General features: G+C 34.7%; 1 protein-coding gene across 1 annotated transcript; it reads right to left on the bottom strand.

Moving 5' to 3' along the window:
- Positions 1–6,338: 6,338 nt before the first annotated feature.
- On the bottom strand, positions 6,339–13,349 carry LOC105318058 (uncharacterized). The gene is made up of 4 exons (XM_034446836.2): positions 13,226–13,349; positions 8,248–8,493; positions 7,930–8,103; positions 6,339–7,338 (listed from the first exon to the last, which is right to left on the bottom strand). The coding sequence occupies exons 1-4, from the start codon at positions 13,269–13,271 to the stop codon at positions 7,127–7,129; spliced, it is 678 nt and encodes a 225-aa protein (XP_034302727.2). The 5' UTR covers positions 13,272–13,349; the 3' UTR covers positions 6,339–7,126.
- Positions 13,350–19,082: the final 5,733 nt, after the last annotated feature.

The following is a 19,082-nucleotide window of genomic DNA, read 5'->3' as shown; positions in this document are numbered from 1 at the left end:
GTTGTTCAACGAAAATTATGAAATACTGGTGTAAAGTGATAAAAACAGAAAATCGTATGAATTATACCTTGTCCAGCTTCTAGCATAAATTGGGCGAGGGATATAAAAACTGAACTGTATTATGTATGAGTTTAATTTTGTTCTTCAATGCCCATAATATACTAATGAAGAAACTTTGCATTGTAAAATTTAGTATAATTTTTCCATATCTTTTATTGTATTTATAAAATTTAAACAATCGATAATGGTAATGTTTTTGACAATATCGGATGCACGGACTTTTTCATGTTTAGTGAGCACCTGTTGTTTATTGAAGAATTTGTACGCACGAGTTTTACGTACGGGCCAATACTGGTTGGTATTTAAACTTTTTTTGTTAAGGAAATCACTTTAGTTTCAACAAAATTTACCCATATGTCATGCCACGACTCAACGAAAACCAACGTAAACGTGCTGTTGGGATGCTGCAAGCTGGAATGTCACAAAATACTGTAGCAAGACACTTTGGAGGTCATCGGAACACCATCCAGTCATTATGGAGACGTTTTCAACAATCTGGCAACACTCAGGATCGACCGCGCTCTGGGCGACCTCGTGTGACGTCACGTCAACAGGACAACCACATTAGACTTGTGCATCTGAGAAATCGCTTCCAGTCAGCAAGTTTGACTGCCCGTAGCATTCCAGGGCTTCGACCAATTAGTCCAAGAACTGTGCGTAATCGTCTGCGCGAGCAAAACATCAGACCAAGACGTCCAGCGGTGCGCCCAGTACTGCTTCAACGTCATAGTATCGCCAGACTAGCGTGATGCACACGACATCTTCGATTCAAAAAACAGAACTGGGCCAATATTCTGTTCACTGATGAATCCAGATTTCATTTGGATATCAGTGACAGCCGTTGTAGGGTGTATCGTCGCGTTGGGGAGCGTTACCAGGACGCTTGTGTTGTGCAACGTCGACAATTTGGTGGAGATAGCCTTATGATGTGGGGTGGAATATCAGCACGTGGCAGGACCCCTCTACAAATTGTCGATGGAAATCTCACCGGCGTACGCTATCGAGATGAAATTATTCAGCGTCATGTGAAACCCTTCATACAGAGACATCAAAATCACATCACTCTGCAGCAAGACAACGCAAGGCCACACGTTGCACGTGTAGTCAGGGACTTGTTTGTTCAACAGAATGTCGATGTTTTGTCTTGTCCAGCTGTTTCCCCCGATTTGTCGCCGATCGAGCACGTCTGGGATGAAATGGAAAGACGTTTACGCCGTTTACCAAATCAGCCAGTGACATTGGCTGATTTAGGCCAGGCTTTAACCAACATCTGGAACAACATCCCTCAAGCATTTCTGAACACTTTAGTGGCATCAATGAGGCGTCGCTGTCAAGCATGCGTGAACGCAAATGGTGGTCACACGCGTTATTAATTTTGTTAATTCAATTTCAAATAACAGTGACTTTCGATTGTGCTGAACTTGACGTTATTTGACGTTGATATTAATGTGTTATGAGATGTTGTTACGAATACATGCGTTAACAGTATTACAAAAAATAAAATTTGTTCATTGTAATTTTTAAATGTTTTTTTCATATATTAAATATTTTTTTCCGCTAGTATATATTAATCAAAGGAAAAATACACAAGCGAATACTATTTCAAATCACTAATTTAAGTACATGTACATTTCAATAAATCCAGATGTAAATCTACTCTGCTTGTTCTCGGTATACATATATTCATTCTGCTCTTATGTTACACAGGTATAGCAATGAAATATCACATTGATCTAATAAACATATTTTACTTATCTGATCTCTGCTGTATGTATGTCGTAATTTTTGTGATCGGCTTCGGCCGATCACAGTTGTGTCCATATGAGGCATCAAGCAAATTTTACTATCTGCACACGTTGTGTTCCGAACGTCCGGCAGACTGGGACAAGTACCTTTCAGCCTCATTGTTTGCGTACCGTGATGCTCCACAAGAGAGTCTGGGATTCTCACCGTTCGAGTTGGTCTATGGGCATGAAGTGAGAGGACCTATGAAGATATTACGGGAGTTATGGACTAAAGAGGTTGAAGATCCCGAGGCAAGAACTACATGTAGGTGGATCAAACATCTATGACACGTCCATTTCGATCTGTTCACTGCTTCCCTTGTACTTTCTTACACTTTTCTCGGACCTATGACCAGTGCTTTGCAAGGTTTTTTGTTCAGATACTCCATTCATGTGCAACAGAATAGCGCACGTACATTTTCCCACTATGATTACGGAAGTTTCCTTTTTATCTACTCGGATATGGTTTTTATAAACGACTTCAGTTTATTTACTGGGACAACCACCTGCTGTCCGAAACGAATCTGCTCCTTAACTGTAGGAGGTAATGAGACAAAGTTACAACTTAGATGAGCACAATTCAAACTTTTTTCTCAACAAATGGCTGTAGAGACACCAATGAACCCTTTTCATATTTTTTTCCAGATTTTTAAATCTTCAAAATAAGTCTGTAGCTGCGCAGTTCGACAGCTGTTTTAAGTGATTAAAATGGCATTATCCTGTTCTTGTATGCACACTTTTCAAACAAATTGACATTTAGGACTTCATTTTTATTGCTTTTATATCTTTTGGCAACTTGTTTGGCCAGTTTCGAGCAGATACAAGCCAGTTCAAGACATGTTTACATTCTTATCCTCAAATGTACAAGATGGCCGCACATCCCCTTAAGGGCGCTAGGTAGTTAAAATATTGTCCATCAAATCTGCTGTAAACTTGTGAATATGATATATCATCTGTGCTCCCATTACTCCAATCTAATTAAAATAAGACTTGTAATTCGTGTCCGCTCCTCTACGATACGCTATACATAGCGGAATTACAAGTCTAATTTTAATAAGATTGCCATTACTCCGACTGATGCACAAAAAGGGACCGCTTATTAGTTGTATCCCATCCATGTTTTAATGATGTTCTCGGTGCCATGCACTGCTTTTGCAGATAGTTGGTCTGCTCGAGCATCTTTTTTAAGCATTCAAATTTGTCAGACACATTGTGTTAATAGGTTTTTATATATTAATAATGTATTCTATGTACAAGAAAGTTCAATAACGGTTCCTTTTTTGTAGACGAGGCTGTGAAGAACTGTGATATTACTTTGTTTTAGATAACAACTTCTTCTTGCTTTTTAAAATCCTTAATAGACGTTTTTATATAAAATTGTCTTCACTGTTAATTATTGGATTTTTTAAAAACACATAGCCGATTAAAAAACTATTCATCTTATTAAACTTTGCAGCCTTTAGGTCACAGATGCAAACATTATCCTACTGTTTTCATGAATTTCCCGATAAAGATAATACAAATTCGATTTTTTATCACGGCCTTGCCCGCGACAATTACAAACCAGCCGTATTACTTTGTGGTGCCTATGTAACATAGGATAATAGGTCAGATTTCATTTGGAATTAAGTAATTAGTTAAAAAGTAAGTCGGATCTTTATCAACTCTATCTTCAGACACATTCGTATCAATTTTCTTCTTACTTTTTTATATTTTCCCATTTATCTCCAGAAAACTACATGTAGATTATAAATTTACATTCATAAAGAGTGTGCTCGCTCAACTAAAAAACCGAATGTTAAGGAAATACACATAGATCAATGTCAATATCAACTATTCAGGAAGTAATAACATGCCTGTAATGATGAAAATAATTATTAAGTTTTAAGCTGTAGTTCTGTAGTTGACCAAGGATAAGAAATACATTCGGTTTTTTACATTGATTCTTTTTGATTTAGTTGATTCATGAACTTATTTAACAGGGCCTATTCGCAACTTTGCAGGCATACTGTAATGTATAACACTGCATCCTGGTTCTTTTTAATTAATGCATACACTAGATTTTTAAGTTACATGTATTTATGATGCTGCAATTTAAATGCTATGATGTTTAATGAATTCTGTAATTAGTTCTTTTTTTCAAATTTCTGACGACTTGTAGTTACCGGTTTCAATTTCTTCATATATGTTGCTTTCTGTATGATATATGCCTTTTCTATGTTATGTGAACTGTCAGTTTTAACGGTACATTTGCATAAAACAAATAGACAACAACTGTTGAACTTCACTTGCGTTTTCAAATTTTTAATTGGTCACGTAATCAAATTGGTGCTCAGTAGATGTGATTACATAACAATCAACATCATACTCAAGTTTAAAATTTACATTTGTATTTTAGACATTTTGAAATAGAAATTGGATTAACAACAACAAAAGAAATATAACAATAGAAAGCAAAAGTCAAGCTCAACACGGGTATGTAGTCAACTGAATATTTTAATACAAGTTAGCATACCACTCCGTATAATAGTTTATGAATTATATTTGGAACTATTTGACTTTGGTGAACGATACCAAAAATGCCTCAAATGAAATCAAACAGTTGAAATGCAATAGTAAAATCTATCATAAGGAAAGAAAATTGGCTTAAAAAGAGTTAATTGCTTTGCTGAGAGGAAATGTATACGCCATTGCATTATCTTTATTGTAAAAATTGGGTTACAGCACAGTTGTATGGACTTGGATTTTTCCATGTGTGACATTGCTTTAAAAAAATCAGTTATTGTTGGTCAATTATTATTGCTTTTGTCATCTCAAGCGACTGATGATTTGACTTAAAATACTCAAGAAAGCTGAGTCATTTTTTAAATACAGTTTAACACAACTTCAATATATTAAGATATTTTATTTCGAAATTTTTTCTTGTAAAACAGACACAAATAACATTTTACATTACTATTTCATGAAGATAACCAATTACAATGATAGCCAGTCTTCAATATCGAGCCATGACTCAAGAACCAGAAAATGTTAGAGTAATGGAATACTAAAATGATAATTAACAAAACAATTCTTGCTCATTATAAATTAAAACGATAAGCAATTAATATTCAGTAAAAAAGTAAGTTTAAAAAACTGCATTGATTTCAGGCATAGTTGTTTATGTTTGATGGTGAGACCATTAAATGAAAACAATAAAGTGTATCTCATTGTTACTGGGCCACATCGCCCACATGAGAAGTTTCTTCCAACTTTAGCTGATTTTATCACATGTAAAAGAATTAATTATGAACTCACGTTGGAACTAAAACCTATCTTTCAGGTGATGCGTTGTGGTTAAATAAGAATGTAGAAAAGACAACAGTTTGTGTTATTAATAAAATATAACATAAAATACCAACTACAATGATGCACAACATATAAGTCGATGATATAGATTACGAATTTCTCAAATTGAAAGCTTTTGCATATACATTTTTCTCACTACTGCTGTAGACATATCAGGTTTACCTTTTGACCATGTTGTTAAACATTTTAATATGTCCCGATAGGTGACATTTTACCTCGATAACTTTTCAAAGCTTTGTTACAACTATAAGTTTCAGATAAAATAATGGAAAAATGACAATTCAGGTTTTACGTATCAATGTTGAATTCGAAGAGTATGATAATAAAAGTAGGTCACGGAGACCTGCATTTGAGTTAAACTGTCTTGAAGTTGTAAGAAGCACAAACAAGATTTGATGGCCCATAACCTAAAAGATATAAAATATATAAAATCTAAAATATATGAATAAGCAAAGTGACCAAAAGTTGGTCCTGGACAAGCGTCCTGAAAATCAAACTAAAACCTTGGATCCCCCCCCCCCCCCTTGTTTTTGGATTCGCACATAACTGTTTGTGATAGGACTGTGTTTTAATGCATGCCGTTAAACTGGTTATCATTTTTTAATCACTTGAGAGCTTATATTTGGTGTTGATACCGATTTTGCATGATGTACAATGTTAAAAACGGTAAATATTGTTGCAAAATATTCTTGCTATAATTTCATAATATATCTTTATCGAAGTTCGAACACTCGATATCATGTTTGTTTAATGTACATTTCAATTGTATATTTCGGAGGTTCTCTATCGATTGTTTGAAACATCAATTACCAAACAGTCAACATCAACAATATACGTTATCAAAAAACTTAATTAAAATTGGCATGAAATTGCACTCGCTTTCCGCAATGGAAGTAGAATGCATTAATCCTCTATCAATTATGTATATTGTGTATATATATATATATATATATATAAATACACATGTTGTTTTTAAATCTACTGAAGAGCCCGGTAGGGCGAAAGCGCTATAGATAAAAGTTGTTTGAGCATTGGACTTATTTTTTGTGTTCATATATATATATATATATATATATATATATATATATATATATATATATATATATATATATATATATATATATATATAAAGCACACACACACAAATCAAATATCATATACATATAGTATTTTTAAAACACTATGATTAAAAAATTGCTTGTGAACACGTTAGAATACAAATTATAAAAGCTCACGTTAATTGCACCGCCTTGCGAACAAATGTCTTAAAACTAATTTGTTCGTGATTCGGTTTAGTCAGTATCTGTAAGAACATTATTGGATATACGGTTACGATAATTATTTTCAAAAGGGTTCAAAAGAAGTAGAAATTGGGCTTAAAAAATCCATGTATCACCGTATTGAATCAATTGACCAATTTTTTGGTCCGTTGTCAATTAAACATGTACGTATAGCCAATACTTTGACGTCACTGGTATTTCAAGTCGTTTCTGAACGAATTTTGTGTACTTCCACACATCTAAAGACTAGGAACAATGTAGAGGGGTGTTATTAACATTAAAATGGTCAAACAAATTGACCAAGTTCGTTATCCTTCAACTTTTGAGACTGTTTTAAAATAGTGCACCGTATGGATTAACTGTTTAAAAATTGTTTGTGTTATTAACTTACAAATTGTCAAAAATTTTGTTCATTTTAATAATACTTGTACTTTTAAAGATACTTTGGAAATAGTACACTATGTAAGATTTTATATATTATATTTTTGGCCATACCCTATAAATTCGTGAAGAAATATAATATCTTAAAGTTTTGTACATTATCTTATATCTTTATACAGAGTTTTTTGTATCAAGAAGATTGACAACCACGACTATCCAGTCCTCCTAATCCTCTGGAGCTGTTTGTGCACCACTGACGTGATTTTATCTTATCTACACACAAAAGAACTGTCGCGTGTGAAAACATATGATATCGTCTACTCCGGGAGAGGGACACCAGTCACTCTGGGGGTCGTTTTGGACCCCTATACAGCCCGAGTCTTCATATGGCTGATCCGGACACCACAATGTAGATGGGAACAAGGTCCCGTCATCCATCTCATAAGTTTTGGTTCCAGTGCGCCGGGAGTATACGTGAATGTATTCTAAAACGGACAAAACTACCTATAATCAAAGTACTGAAGTACTGACGGGAGTTGATTTTATCGATTATTATTTATTTTAAAATCAGCGATATATGATTTTGCATGGCAAGTAGTATCAGTATTCGAAATATTTCTGAGAAATTGTATGGATCCAGGCAAGATTGAACTCTAGTTTTGCTAAACCAAACGCTCGACTGTCTCCGTTTATCTCCGACAAACAAGAGAGACTCACTGTTTTGTCAGATATTAACGGAGACAGCCGAGCGTCTGGTTGAACGAGATTAGTACATTGAAGTCTAGCATATGAATACATGCATACGACTTAAACAATCATCTTAACTGTTTGTACCATTTAAAATCTTACTATTTTAATGGTATTAATAAATAGGTTTTCTTGAAAAACAATGCTTCAGAATACATTGCATCGAATTTATCGATTATTTTCAGGAACTAAGTGTTGTCAGCGGTATTGATTTGTGCTTAGGTCCAAACACTGTTTCACTTTCGGTTTGTCCGAGCAAGTACATTAATACTAATAGCATTTTTTAAAAGTTTAAAATTATATATTGAACATGCTTTTTTTTAACTTACGAGTATCCAAAAGATCCATTAGGTCCAAGACTTGTGAAAAGTTATTGATGCCTAACATGACTTTCCCTGCTGATTCGCATAGACGTTTTGCCTCTTCGTAAGGAGAAGCGTGGGTCGGAATCCAAATGCAAGTCTGATACTCGGGGAACCATTCGTCTCGCCCGGTCACACAATCTGAAGACCGTCATCATACACAAACATTACACACATGAAAGTACTGAACAATATGTTTGCATTACTATGCAAAACTAGATTTATAAAATATAACCATACATCACGCATTACAGTATGGAAAATCAAAACTTTAAAAAGTCTTACATTCTGGCATCTTCTGATAAAACTGGTTTCGGTGAACGTAGGAGGTTCTTTTGAATCTTCTTCCGTCATACAAGTCACACTCTGATGTGTCTGAGTTATAACGGAAAAGTTGACATGGCGGTCTCATCTGGCATTCCAATGCGCACAGAGATATAGTACTTCCGTTGTAGGACCTCGAGGGTATTTCCGCTGTCCCTCCATCTAGAAGCCGGGGCACGATTTTCCAGACTTCAGACCCCAAGCACTCTGCAAAAGGATTTCTTTAGGTTATTTTTGATTGTCAGTGTTTTCTTTATATGTTGGGTTCATGTTCTGGGGTGTACTTAAACTATAAACTGCTTTCTTTAGTGAATTATGCGAATTGGCAGAAAAAATAATCGTTAGCTGATAGATGCATAAGAATAGGCACCAATTCAAATCCACGCTTACTTGTTGAAAATTGATTTTCCGTTAAATATCGTACACCTAATTATAAAAAATTATGTTTACAGTATTTCAAGCAGTCAGTGATATTTTTAGGTTTCGGCCAACTGATAAGCAAGTTAGAACTGAATCGTGTAGATTTCAGCCCTGTCAGTTTCTATAGTGCTACGAATCACAATCAACTTTCTTCAGGAATAAAATAAAAATTACTCGGTAGATGTAGATTTATAGATATAACTGGTAAATTTGCACTAAAAGTTCTCAGTTAGTTTCATTTAAAGGGTCAATATTTACAGAATTTGACCACATTCTAAAACCATTTCAGAATTTTCTTGAAGGTTTTTTTTTGTTAATTAGTCAGAAATTTTTCTACATCATGGGAACTACTTGGATATTCGTGGTATATAGATTTGCGCTTGTAGTTCTCATCGATGTTTACAGAGAAACCAGTTTTTTGTATTTTTGTCTCTCTTTTTTTCAATTTTTACTTGTCTAGTATGACATTTGAAACCATCCAATAAGTAGAAATTAATTGACAGGTAAATAGTAATGACATCAAAGAAAATAAATATTCGTACATATTAAACAATAAGCAATTAAATCTGGCTTCCGTAAATCATGACTCAAGAGGCATTTGAACTAAAATGCCGACTTAAGGCTATCCTGAGCTAAGATAATTGTTTCAGCTAATGATATACATGTATATTTTTATTACAATTTAACACATTCAATGGCATTGACATATATCAATACTTTAACTTTGATCATTGTCATCAGAATTTTGTTTCTAACAAGCAATGGATTTTGCTATATGCCTTTTAAAGATGAATATACGAGGGATATGCTAAGAATAATTTCTTTTTAATTTCTCGCTATTTAGATAAAACGTTGGACACTGATAATTACAAACATGTGAGTGCATTGTGAATGAAAAAGAATAAATTTTAACAAGTAAACTGGGAGAATAATAATGTTATTTAACTCATCCAGTAGTTACTATGACGCATCTATTATGCGATTTTAGTATACTCCTATCCATATTAAACCTTAAGAAAAATTATATTGACTAATTATCGTTAAATTACCCATATTTCCGGGGGCACCTGGCCTGCGGCAAGCACATAACAAGGGAGGACAAGTTATGATTAACGTAATCGAAAAAGTAATAGCTTTCCCTATTAAACAAAATTATTAAATGGAAGCATGCGTGTATCAATAAGAACATGTACATATATATCACTCGAATTTCAATTATTTTATTTATTCAGTTTTTTAGGAATGTACACATATTATATAAGTGCATGTACGCTTGAAAGCTGGGGATTAAATAGTCATTTTTAGCCGGGCTCTGCTGAAAGCAGAGTCTTGGCTGTAGGCAAGCAAATCGCCAATGTCACTATAAATAGCACAACTTCAAAAGTAAACAAAAAACCAAGAGCGTCAAAGTAAAAGCTTCCTCTATACCAAATAGTTACACAAAGAGCCACGTTTTGTCAAAAGTGTTGGCATTTTGTTTCTTTTTTTTTAATTTGGAGAGAATTGTCTATCTTTTTTAGTTTTCTTATCAATAACGTGTTTTAAAAACAAGACTATGCATTTTGGGCACATACAATGTACATGAATTTCCATGAACTACTTTGCTGCGCGCTGAAGAAATGGGGATTGAATATATAAAGCTTGTTGCAAAATTTAAGGAAGCAACTGATGAACTTTTTCTGCTAGACAGACATAATTTTGTTTATAGGCACTTACAGCATTTGGTCGCTCTCTGACGCTTTGCCGATATTAAAAGCACGAGAGAGAGAGAGAGAGAGAGAGAGAGAGAGATTTCAGTCTTTACTACACAAAATGCATAAAAACACACCAAAAGAGCACGGCTTTCAGTACTTCAGTTTTAAAATTGTATTCGTTATATTAGGATGCAAATTCAACTGATAGGAAATTTTAAAAATGTCCAACCATATGAAATATGAAATGGTACACAAACACGTATTGTTTTTGAATGTGTGTGGAGAAGCTTCATCAATATCATCTTGACAAGCAATTAATGAAGGGCGAATTCTCAAATTCATGAAAAAAAACACCCTGTAACTTCAATTTAATTAAAATTCCTTATTTGCAGTTTCATTTATTACATGCTCCTACGAAAGTGGAGTGGGGAATCCGTGATATTTCCCCCGATGCTACGTGCCTGTGATGTAAACACACGGTGTGCTATGGGGCATTGGCATGATCCCAACGGTCTCGTCCACTAATTGGCGCGCAAAAACTATGAATGAGACATTATGGCGCTAAGTTCTGCTTTACCATTCAAACAACGGCTGAGATGTTTGAATGACCTCGTCCATTGGCAGATATCTATGGGGAGGGGGTCAGATGAATTTTTTGACATTTGTTTTGTAACAGCTACATACATATATATTATAAATTGGATTGGATGTTTTGGAAGAAATCCATCGAATTAACAAACACACTGCTCTACACTCTATGACATATATAAATAATACTGTATTATTTATACATGTCATAGAGTGTAGAGCGGATACGATGCCCCTCTGATTAGTAATTGTTAAATGTAGTCATGACGTCAAGCAATAAGTACCATATATACCTCCTTAGATTTAGTTCACCTGAGGCATTGCTATTTTCCAATCACTTGATGTACATCGCCCGTCCATTCGTCTCTCTGTTAAGTTTTCACATTTTTGACTTTTTCTCTAGAACCACTGGTCCAAATTTAACTGAACTCTGTATTGAACATTCTTATAGGAAGTAGCTCATTATTTAAATAATTGGTTAAACAATTTCGAAAAGTAAGACTAACATAAAACAGTGGGAAAAAGGTATCCGTCTTTAAAATTCTTCTCTACAAGAAACACAGCAACCAGAAATGCCAATATTTACATCAAACTTCTATAGATCGCAAATTTCTGAATTTTTTAATAAACCAAATTCCCTGGACAGAGAGGGCCCTAAATAGGGTCCAAAGATCAACAGAGATATATATGACTAAAACAATGTTTTAATTATCTTTGAGAACTTCAATGCTACAACTTGTGCTATAATTATACAAACATCCGCACAATATGTAGGTTTAAATTGTTATAACCATGACCTCCTGAACATCACTGATGACCCGGTAGATGTATAAAAGTCAACAGTGAAATGTTTAAAGAAAAACATTTAAAAATCTGTTCCTCAAATGAAACAATGCTACAAGTTCCTTCCTAATTTGTTTTTGATATTTTAGAAGAGTTTCATTTCTAAAATTCTGGAAAGATAAAAGAGCTGTTTGTCAAGAGAGCAATGTGGATCATAGGCATTTTAAATTCAAATTTAATTCCTCCTTTCCGAGATATGTGAAACAAGACATCATCAAAACCATCTCAAAGACCCGCTTTATAAAGAACATCAGGACAAACAAAACATTGTACAAAAATTTGCTCTGACCTTAAACTGTGACCTTTGATCAATGAAACCCTTTAATTATCAAGGGCGTTTGGGTATAGTCAGGTGCGTTAATTAGAAAAACCTATGATTCAGAGTCTGACAAGACCTTGATATTTGACACGGAAACTTTAAATACGATCAATGAACACCTTTTACCTAAAGGCGATGTTTTCGAAAGTATACGTAAGCTGGATAAAGAAAGAAACTATCACACTATACAAAGCTGGTTATCAACAGGTTTAGATCTAGAGTGACCTGTAGATAGTTTATATTTTAAAAGACTTGGATAAAAACAGTGTTAGAAACTTATTCTAAAACTTTTTTTAATGCTTTATTTCCGATGCTGGGAACCTGAACTTAAGTGTGTCAGTATGATGAGCGGCAATAAAGGAAATGCGACACTTTTTTCATTGGTATTCATTAAGAACTAAGGTTCTTTAATGTAACTGAAAATGGATTCTTAATGCACAATTATAAAGTACTTTTGTTTTGTTGGATTTGCGTATTGCCTAAAAAGATATTCGCTATAAGGAGCATATTTTTGTTTTAAAAACGTATGAAAATACTTTATTGAGAGTAAATTCAGAACCTTTCCAAATAACATGTACAAATGAATAAAAGTTAACACTATTAATAAATATATGGACCTCCATTTTCACAACTAGGCAGAGATTAAATACAATATAACGTCAGTATTACATCTTTGATACCGATAGGTCTTTCAGCTCAAAATGATCTCAGTTCTCACTGTGTGTCCAATTAGGTCAGATCATTACAAATACGGCGACCTCGTTAAGGTCCTCGACATCATGTTTTTGAAATGAAAAAGCTTCTGACAACTGATGATGATAAATTAAACACATAGTACGTGACAAAAGTTTAGAAAAATATTTCAAAATTATACTCAATACTTTTAAATGCGTTTAAAATAAGCTTATGATTTGCAGAAAGTTTAAAACTTATCTACCTTGGTCTGTAAAAACCGCAAACATTTCTTTTTAAAAAATAATTATTAAATGTGGTATATTTAACTTTAAGATCATAATTATAAATATGTGCACACTATTATGAACTCTGAGAAATAAAGTATAAAAACAAATCTCACCTTGAAACAATAGCGACAACAGCAGAATCCATGCAAACAATTCCATGCTTGATCACGAAATATGTAGTGAGTAAATGCTGTGTCACGACGTTATAAGCTACTTATATGGATCCCGGATTTAAAGCAGGAGTTCGATTTTTAAGCAGAATATCTTTCATTCCCACTAACATGTTCTCCAATACAATTACATTACCATATCGATCATCATATCTCATCATCGAGGTTTTCGTCTCTTGTTTTTCCATTATATGTTAATATACTTTAATTAATGAATTGGAATTGCATAAATCTTATCGAGTAATAGATTTTTAGACCAATGTTCTTGAGACAATAGTTTTTGATTCGTACACATCAAATAGTTTTTATAAACCAATATAATCTGTATTTGTTGAGATTTTGCATGTTTAATCTTTTGACTAGTCTACATTTGATACAAGTAGAGATTCTTTTTATAAAGTGAAATTAGATTTTGGTAATTCTGCATGATTATGATATCAATTGTATAAAAATCATAATGTTCTCATATTTAAGTTTACATAGTCAATAGACTTTATTAAGATAGAAACCAACTGCAGACATTTCGGTAGGTTAATCGGTAGGAAAATTTTGTCATGAGTTGAATGCTTATTAAAAGTTTGGGGACCTTTAGTCAGACTGTAGGCTACTGCCCCGGCGGATGATCGTACTGTGCACAGTCTTTACAGAGAATATCGTCCAATATAGACGTCGGTTGTACTCATGATGTCGTCCACTGCACACATGAAGTCGTCCACTGTACACGTGATGTCTTCCATTGTACACAGGAAGTCGTACATTATACAGATGATGTCGGCTATTGTACAAATGCTGTCGTATACTTTCCACAAGATGTCGTCCACTGTACACGGGTAGTCGTCCTCTGTACAATTGAAGTAATGCACTGTACACGGGATGTCGTCAAATGTACAAAGGATGGTGTCCACAGTACAAAGTTAGTCGTCTACTGAACACGGGTAGTCGTCCCCTGTACAATTGATGTCATGCACTGCACACGGGATTTCGTCAACTGTACACGAGACGTCGTCCACTGTACACAGGAAGTCGTCCAATGTACACGGGATGTCTTCTACTGAGCATGGGATCTGATTCACTGAGCACAGGTATCGTCTAATGTACACGGGATGTTGTCCACGGTACACGGGATGTAGTCCACTGTACACAGAATCTCGTTCAATGTACACAGGATGTCGTTTACTGTTCACGGCTAGTTGTCAACTGTACACGTGATGTCCTCCACTGTACACAGGAAGTCGTCCAATGTACACATGATGTCGTCCACTGTAAACGGAATGTGGTATAATACAATACATGCGTTGAAAGGGAAAAAATAAAAAAATAAAATACATTTAGTAGAATTGACAATTAACATAGAGGGCATACAATATCAATTGTCAATAGATGTAAATTTCCCAAAGCAACTTAAAAGTGTTATTGGTCTACAGTTTGAAGGGTCAATATCACTACCTGTATTTTTATAAATTTGAATAATGTTTTCAAGTAATATGTCAAAAGGCTTGCATTTAAGTTAAACTATATGTAATAACATTTGAGTTTTGTGAATAATTTGAATGTTTTTCTTTGCAAAATTGGAACACCCCCCCCCCCCCCATGTGGCCTAACCTTACTCATGAAGATACACTATCTGAACTGACTTAAGTTTCAACTTTTCAAGGTAAATTGACTCTTAGAAGATGATTTTAAAGACCTTTTTCTCTACATTCCAATGTAAAAAAATTGCCCCTCCCCCAACTGTGGTCCCACCCTACCCTCGCGGATCATGCATAAATCAAACTTAAATCTACCCTAACTGAGGATGCTGTCACACCAGTTTAAGCTTTTCTGGCCGATCAGTTTCTGTAAAAAAAAAGAAGACTTTTAACATTTGTTCCCTAATACATGTAGAGTCCTATGTAAAAAATCGACCCCCAATTACGTCTCAGCATACCCCCGGGGGTCATGATTTTCAAATATTTAATGTACACACCTTAGGGTGCTTTCATATAAGTGTCACGACACCCTTTAGCTTGATCAGTAAAACGCAATATTTTTTTAAGTTTATATAAAATCAAATATGTTTATATATATAAAAAAATTTAAATGGTAGAGAGATCACGCTGACCAGGTCCCGGTATCGTTATCTTCCGTGGAATCCGCCTTCCAGCCACGGTTATTCCTGATATCCTCAGCGGCCAATAAGTGCATCCAAGTGCGTCCGCAGTGTACTGTACACTGTTGCCCCGACTATTGTACTGCCCCTATTTCAAAACGTCTATGGATACCCGGTCCTCAAAGCACCGTGCTTCAGACGTCACATCGACTCTGCCAAAGCCTAGGTTTCGGGAAGTCCTCTATGACCGTCGACAATACTCTATTGCTACATAGAGCTACACTGGGAAACCCCGGGGAAAAAACCTATCGTACAAAGTACAAAACTTAAAAAATTTAAAAAAATTAACTTTACAATTCGAACATGCTGACACTAGTTTAAACATTTTAGCTAAATATTATTTCCAGCATGGCATGATAAAATTGAATAAGATAAACTTACCCTGACTGTAGATTCAGTTACTACAAACTTAAAAACGGCATTTCAGGCTGAGCTAAATCTGGTACCTGGAAAACGCGCGCTACCCGAGCCAAACTCATCATTCCTTATAAAGCAACAGTGGTTGTATTCCCAGAACAATGGGGCTCTTTTTGCACGATAATGTATACAACTCTACCTGTACAACATCAAGGCTCAAAACGTGATAAAACATCAAACAAATTCAACATTGATTGTGATAATAAGTTTCAGCTTTCTTGGCCAAATCAGGCACGTAGCATCGTTTTTAAAAGGGGGGGGGGGCAGACTCATCCAAGAAATCTTGACAAGCCAAATAAAAAAAACCGAGAGAAATTTAAAGTTTCCCAAATCCTTATCCATGCGGGGGGGGGGGGGGGGGGCGTAGTATATAACTTCAATTTCACTCCTCATTTCTTATTTTCATATCAATTTTTTACATACTCCCAAAAAAAGTATGGGGGGGGGCAACTCCATGATAATTCAATTTTTTATATCTAAATTAAAAAAAAAATGTTGCTGCAAGAAAAAGTGGGGTGGCCAGGCCCCCCTGCGCCCCCCCCCCCGATGCTACGTTCCCACAAATGTTTCTTGATAAGATTATTTTTGAAAATTTCTCAATAATTTGTCGTAGTCATTAGTTTCCACAACTTGGTATCCCCTTTGCCTAAGGGTGCTTTGTGAATGCTTGCTTAAGGTTTGCTCATCGGTTCTGGAATAGATGTTGAAAATTTGAAAAGTTTACAGACAGACAGACCAATGACAGACAAAATATGATCAGAAAAGCTAACTTGAGCTTTCAGCTCAGGTGAGCTAAAAACGGAAAAATAAACCAAAATTGTGACCATGTTCTTTTAAATTGTAAAACATTTTTACCAAGTTCATAATTTTTGTATTCTTTTGTGATAGCCACTATATAAACTAATTATTTTCAAAAACTGTTTTATCTAGTTAGGGTATTGTGGATGTTTTAGTTACGATTTGATGTACATAAAATATTTGCAATAGCACTAAACGGGGTGTCACAAGAACCCCTGTACAAAATGCTAGCCAATTAATTTTGCAACACAGCACAAGGGAAACAGAGTACGTGGTCTAATTTCAAATATCTTTTAAAAAGTTACAACGCAAAAGATGAAGTAAGTACAAAGATAAGAAAGTTTTCTCAATTACAAAGCCCAATAACAATGTAAAAGTACAGTCATTGTTCCAAGCAACATACACACCAGATAACTCAGTCTCTAACGGGGGAAGTTGTTCTACAGTCTGTGATTGTATAGTCTGAATGTTTTAGGATTGCTGGAGAGTATGCTCTTTCTCACTGATAGTGGTTTGAGGACTGATCTTTTCTGATCAAGTCCGGGGAATAATATATATATATATACGTCCGAGGAAATGTCGTATCGTAGTTGACAGGTGAATGTCCCAGGATGGAAGGACATTCAATCATTACTCTGATAGTCCTATTATAGAGTTCCACGAAATCGATGACCATATCGGTACTGATAATGTTTATTGTCCAGTTATGATCTCCTTGGCATGACCTAAATGTCTTTGGTTATTATCAGTTGTTGGTATGTTATCATCAGGTTTGGGTACATTATCATCAGCTGTTAATTAATGTCCATACAGACAAGAGTAAAATAGATAAGCAAGGATAATAATACATTATATGTAACACAATCTGTTATTGCTAATTGTGTTACAATATTATCGTTTATTAAAATCTTTTTGCAACGGATGCCTTCCTGACATCTTACTTGTTTACGGCGAACGATTTTTAACATTCTTATTTAATCCATCTGCTGTAATGATGGCATCTTGTAACAGGCTACTTTAATTTAAACAAGCATTCCTTTTGAAGGAATGATCGTCATGTAATATCATTGGTCACCTCTGTTTAAGTAATACGAGAGCATTACGCTGCACGCAATAAACTATATACACCCTCGTTTTGTTTATTTTCGAAATATCAAGGCATGAATAAGCTTTACTTTTAGCATGCAATTTATACTTCCGATATACATTCTTACGCATATGTGAAGAAAAACGTGATTTGAATCATTATGTATGTAACTGTATAAATGTTTTAGTTTCAAAAATATGTAGAGTTCTGTCATTTTCCAAGAATACCGGTATTCAATTCTGTGGAGTTTATGCCAGTACATCAATGAGGTGAGTTTCTCCTTGTCTACACACACTGTCAGAAGAACTGTCGCGTGTGAGAACATATGATATCGTCAAGTCCGGGAGAGGAAGACCAGTTACTCTGGGGGTCGTTTTGGACCCCTAAACAGTCCGAGTCTTCCCTTGTCTGTCCCGGACACAAAAATGTGGATGGGATCAATGTTCTGTCGTCCATCTCATAAGTTTTGGTTCCAGTGCGACGAGAGTATACGTGAATGTATTCTAAAAAAGACAAAACCACTTATAAAAATTACTAATAGAATTTTTTTAACGTATAAAAATAGACACTGAACGTGTATTTTTTAAAACTTACTAGCATTCAAAAGATCCATCAGGTCCAAGACATGTGACAAGTTCTTGGTACCTAACATGATTTTCCCTGCTGATTCGCATAGACTTTTTGCCTCTTCGTAGGGAAAAACTTGGGATGGAATCCAAATGCAAGTCTGATATTCGCGGAACCATTCGTCGCGCCCTGTCACACAATCTGAGGACAAACACAAACATTACACACTCTAAAGGATTAAACAAAATATTTTCGCATTACTATGCATAACGATATATATATATATATATATATATATATATATATATATATATATATATATATATATATATATATATATATATATATATATATAACCGAATGTTATCACATAGGTGTAAACGAAACCGTCTGACGTGTCACATAATGGCAAACGGGATCTTATGGCAAAAAACGGTTTGCCACTATGTCCGATTCAGTTTTTTAAATCGCTCTAACTCGGCGAATCGCGAACTGACACCAGGTAAACTTTAGTCATGGTAAGAGAGTTCTTTCAGACGTTTAATTTAAGTTTTAAAATAATTATTTGATGCATAATAACTTAAAAACTGTAAAGTGTTTGAGGGAACCCATTCTGGGACTATATATATCCGGCCGAGCGATTCCGTCTGAGATGTCATTTACGGGCAAACGTCGGTTTTTTGAAGATTTCTTTTTAAAATTTGATACATATGTCAACAAAAAACTCAGAGCAACTTGCTTATATAATGGCTAATTTTTTTGCAGTATTGTGCTATGGATAT

The sequence above is a fragment of the Magallana gigas genome, chromosome 5, assembly GCF_963853765.1.
Source record: "Magallana gigas chromosome 5, xbMagGiga1.1, whole genome shotgun sequence".
NCBI lineage: Eukaryota > Metazoa > Mollusca > Bivalvia > Ostreida > Ostreidae > Magallana > Magallana gigas.
The sequence above is the reverse complement of the archived record's forward strand: the minus strand, read 5'-3'. Positions and strand labels throughout refer to the sequence as shown.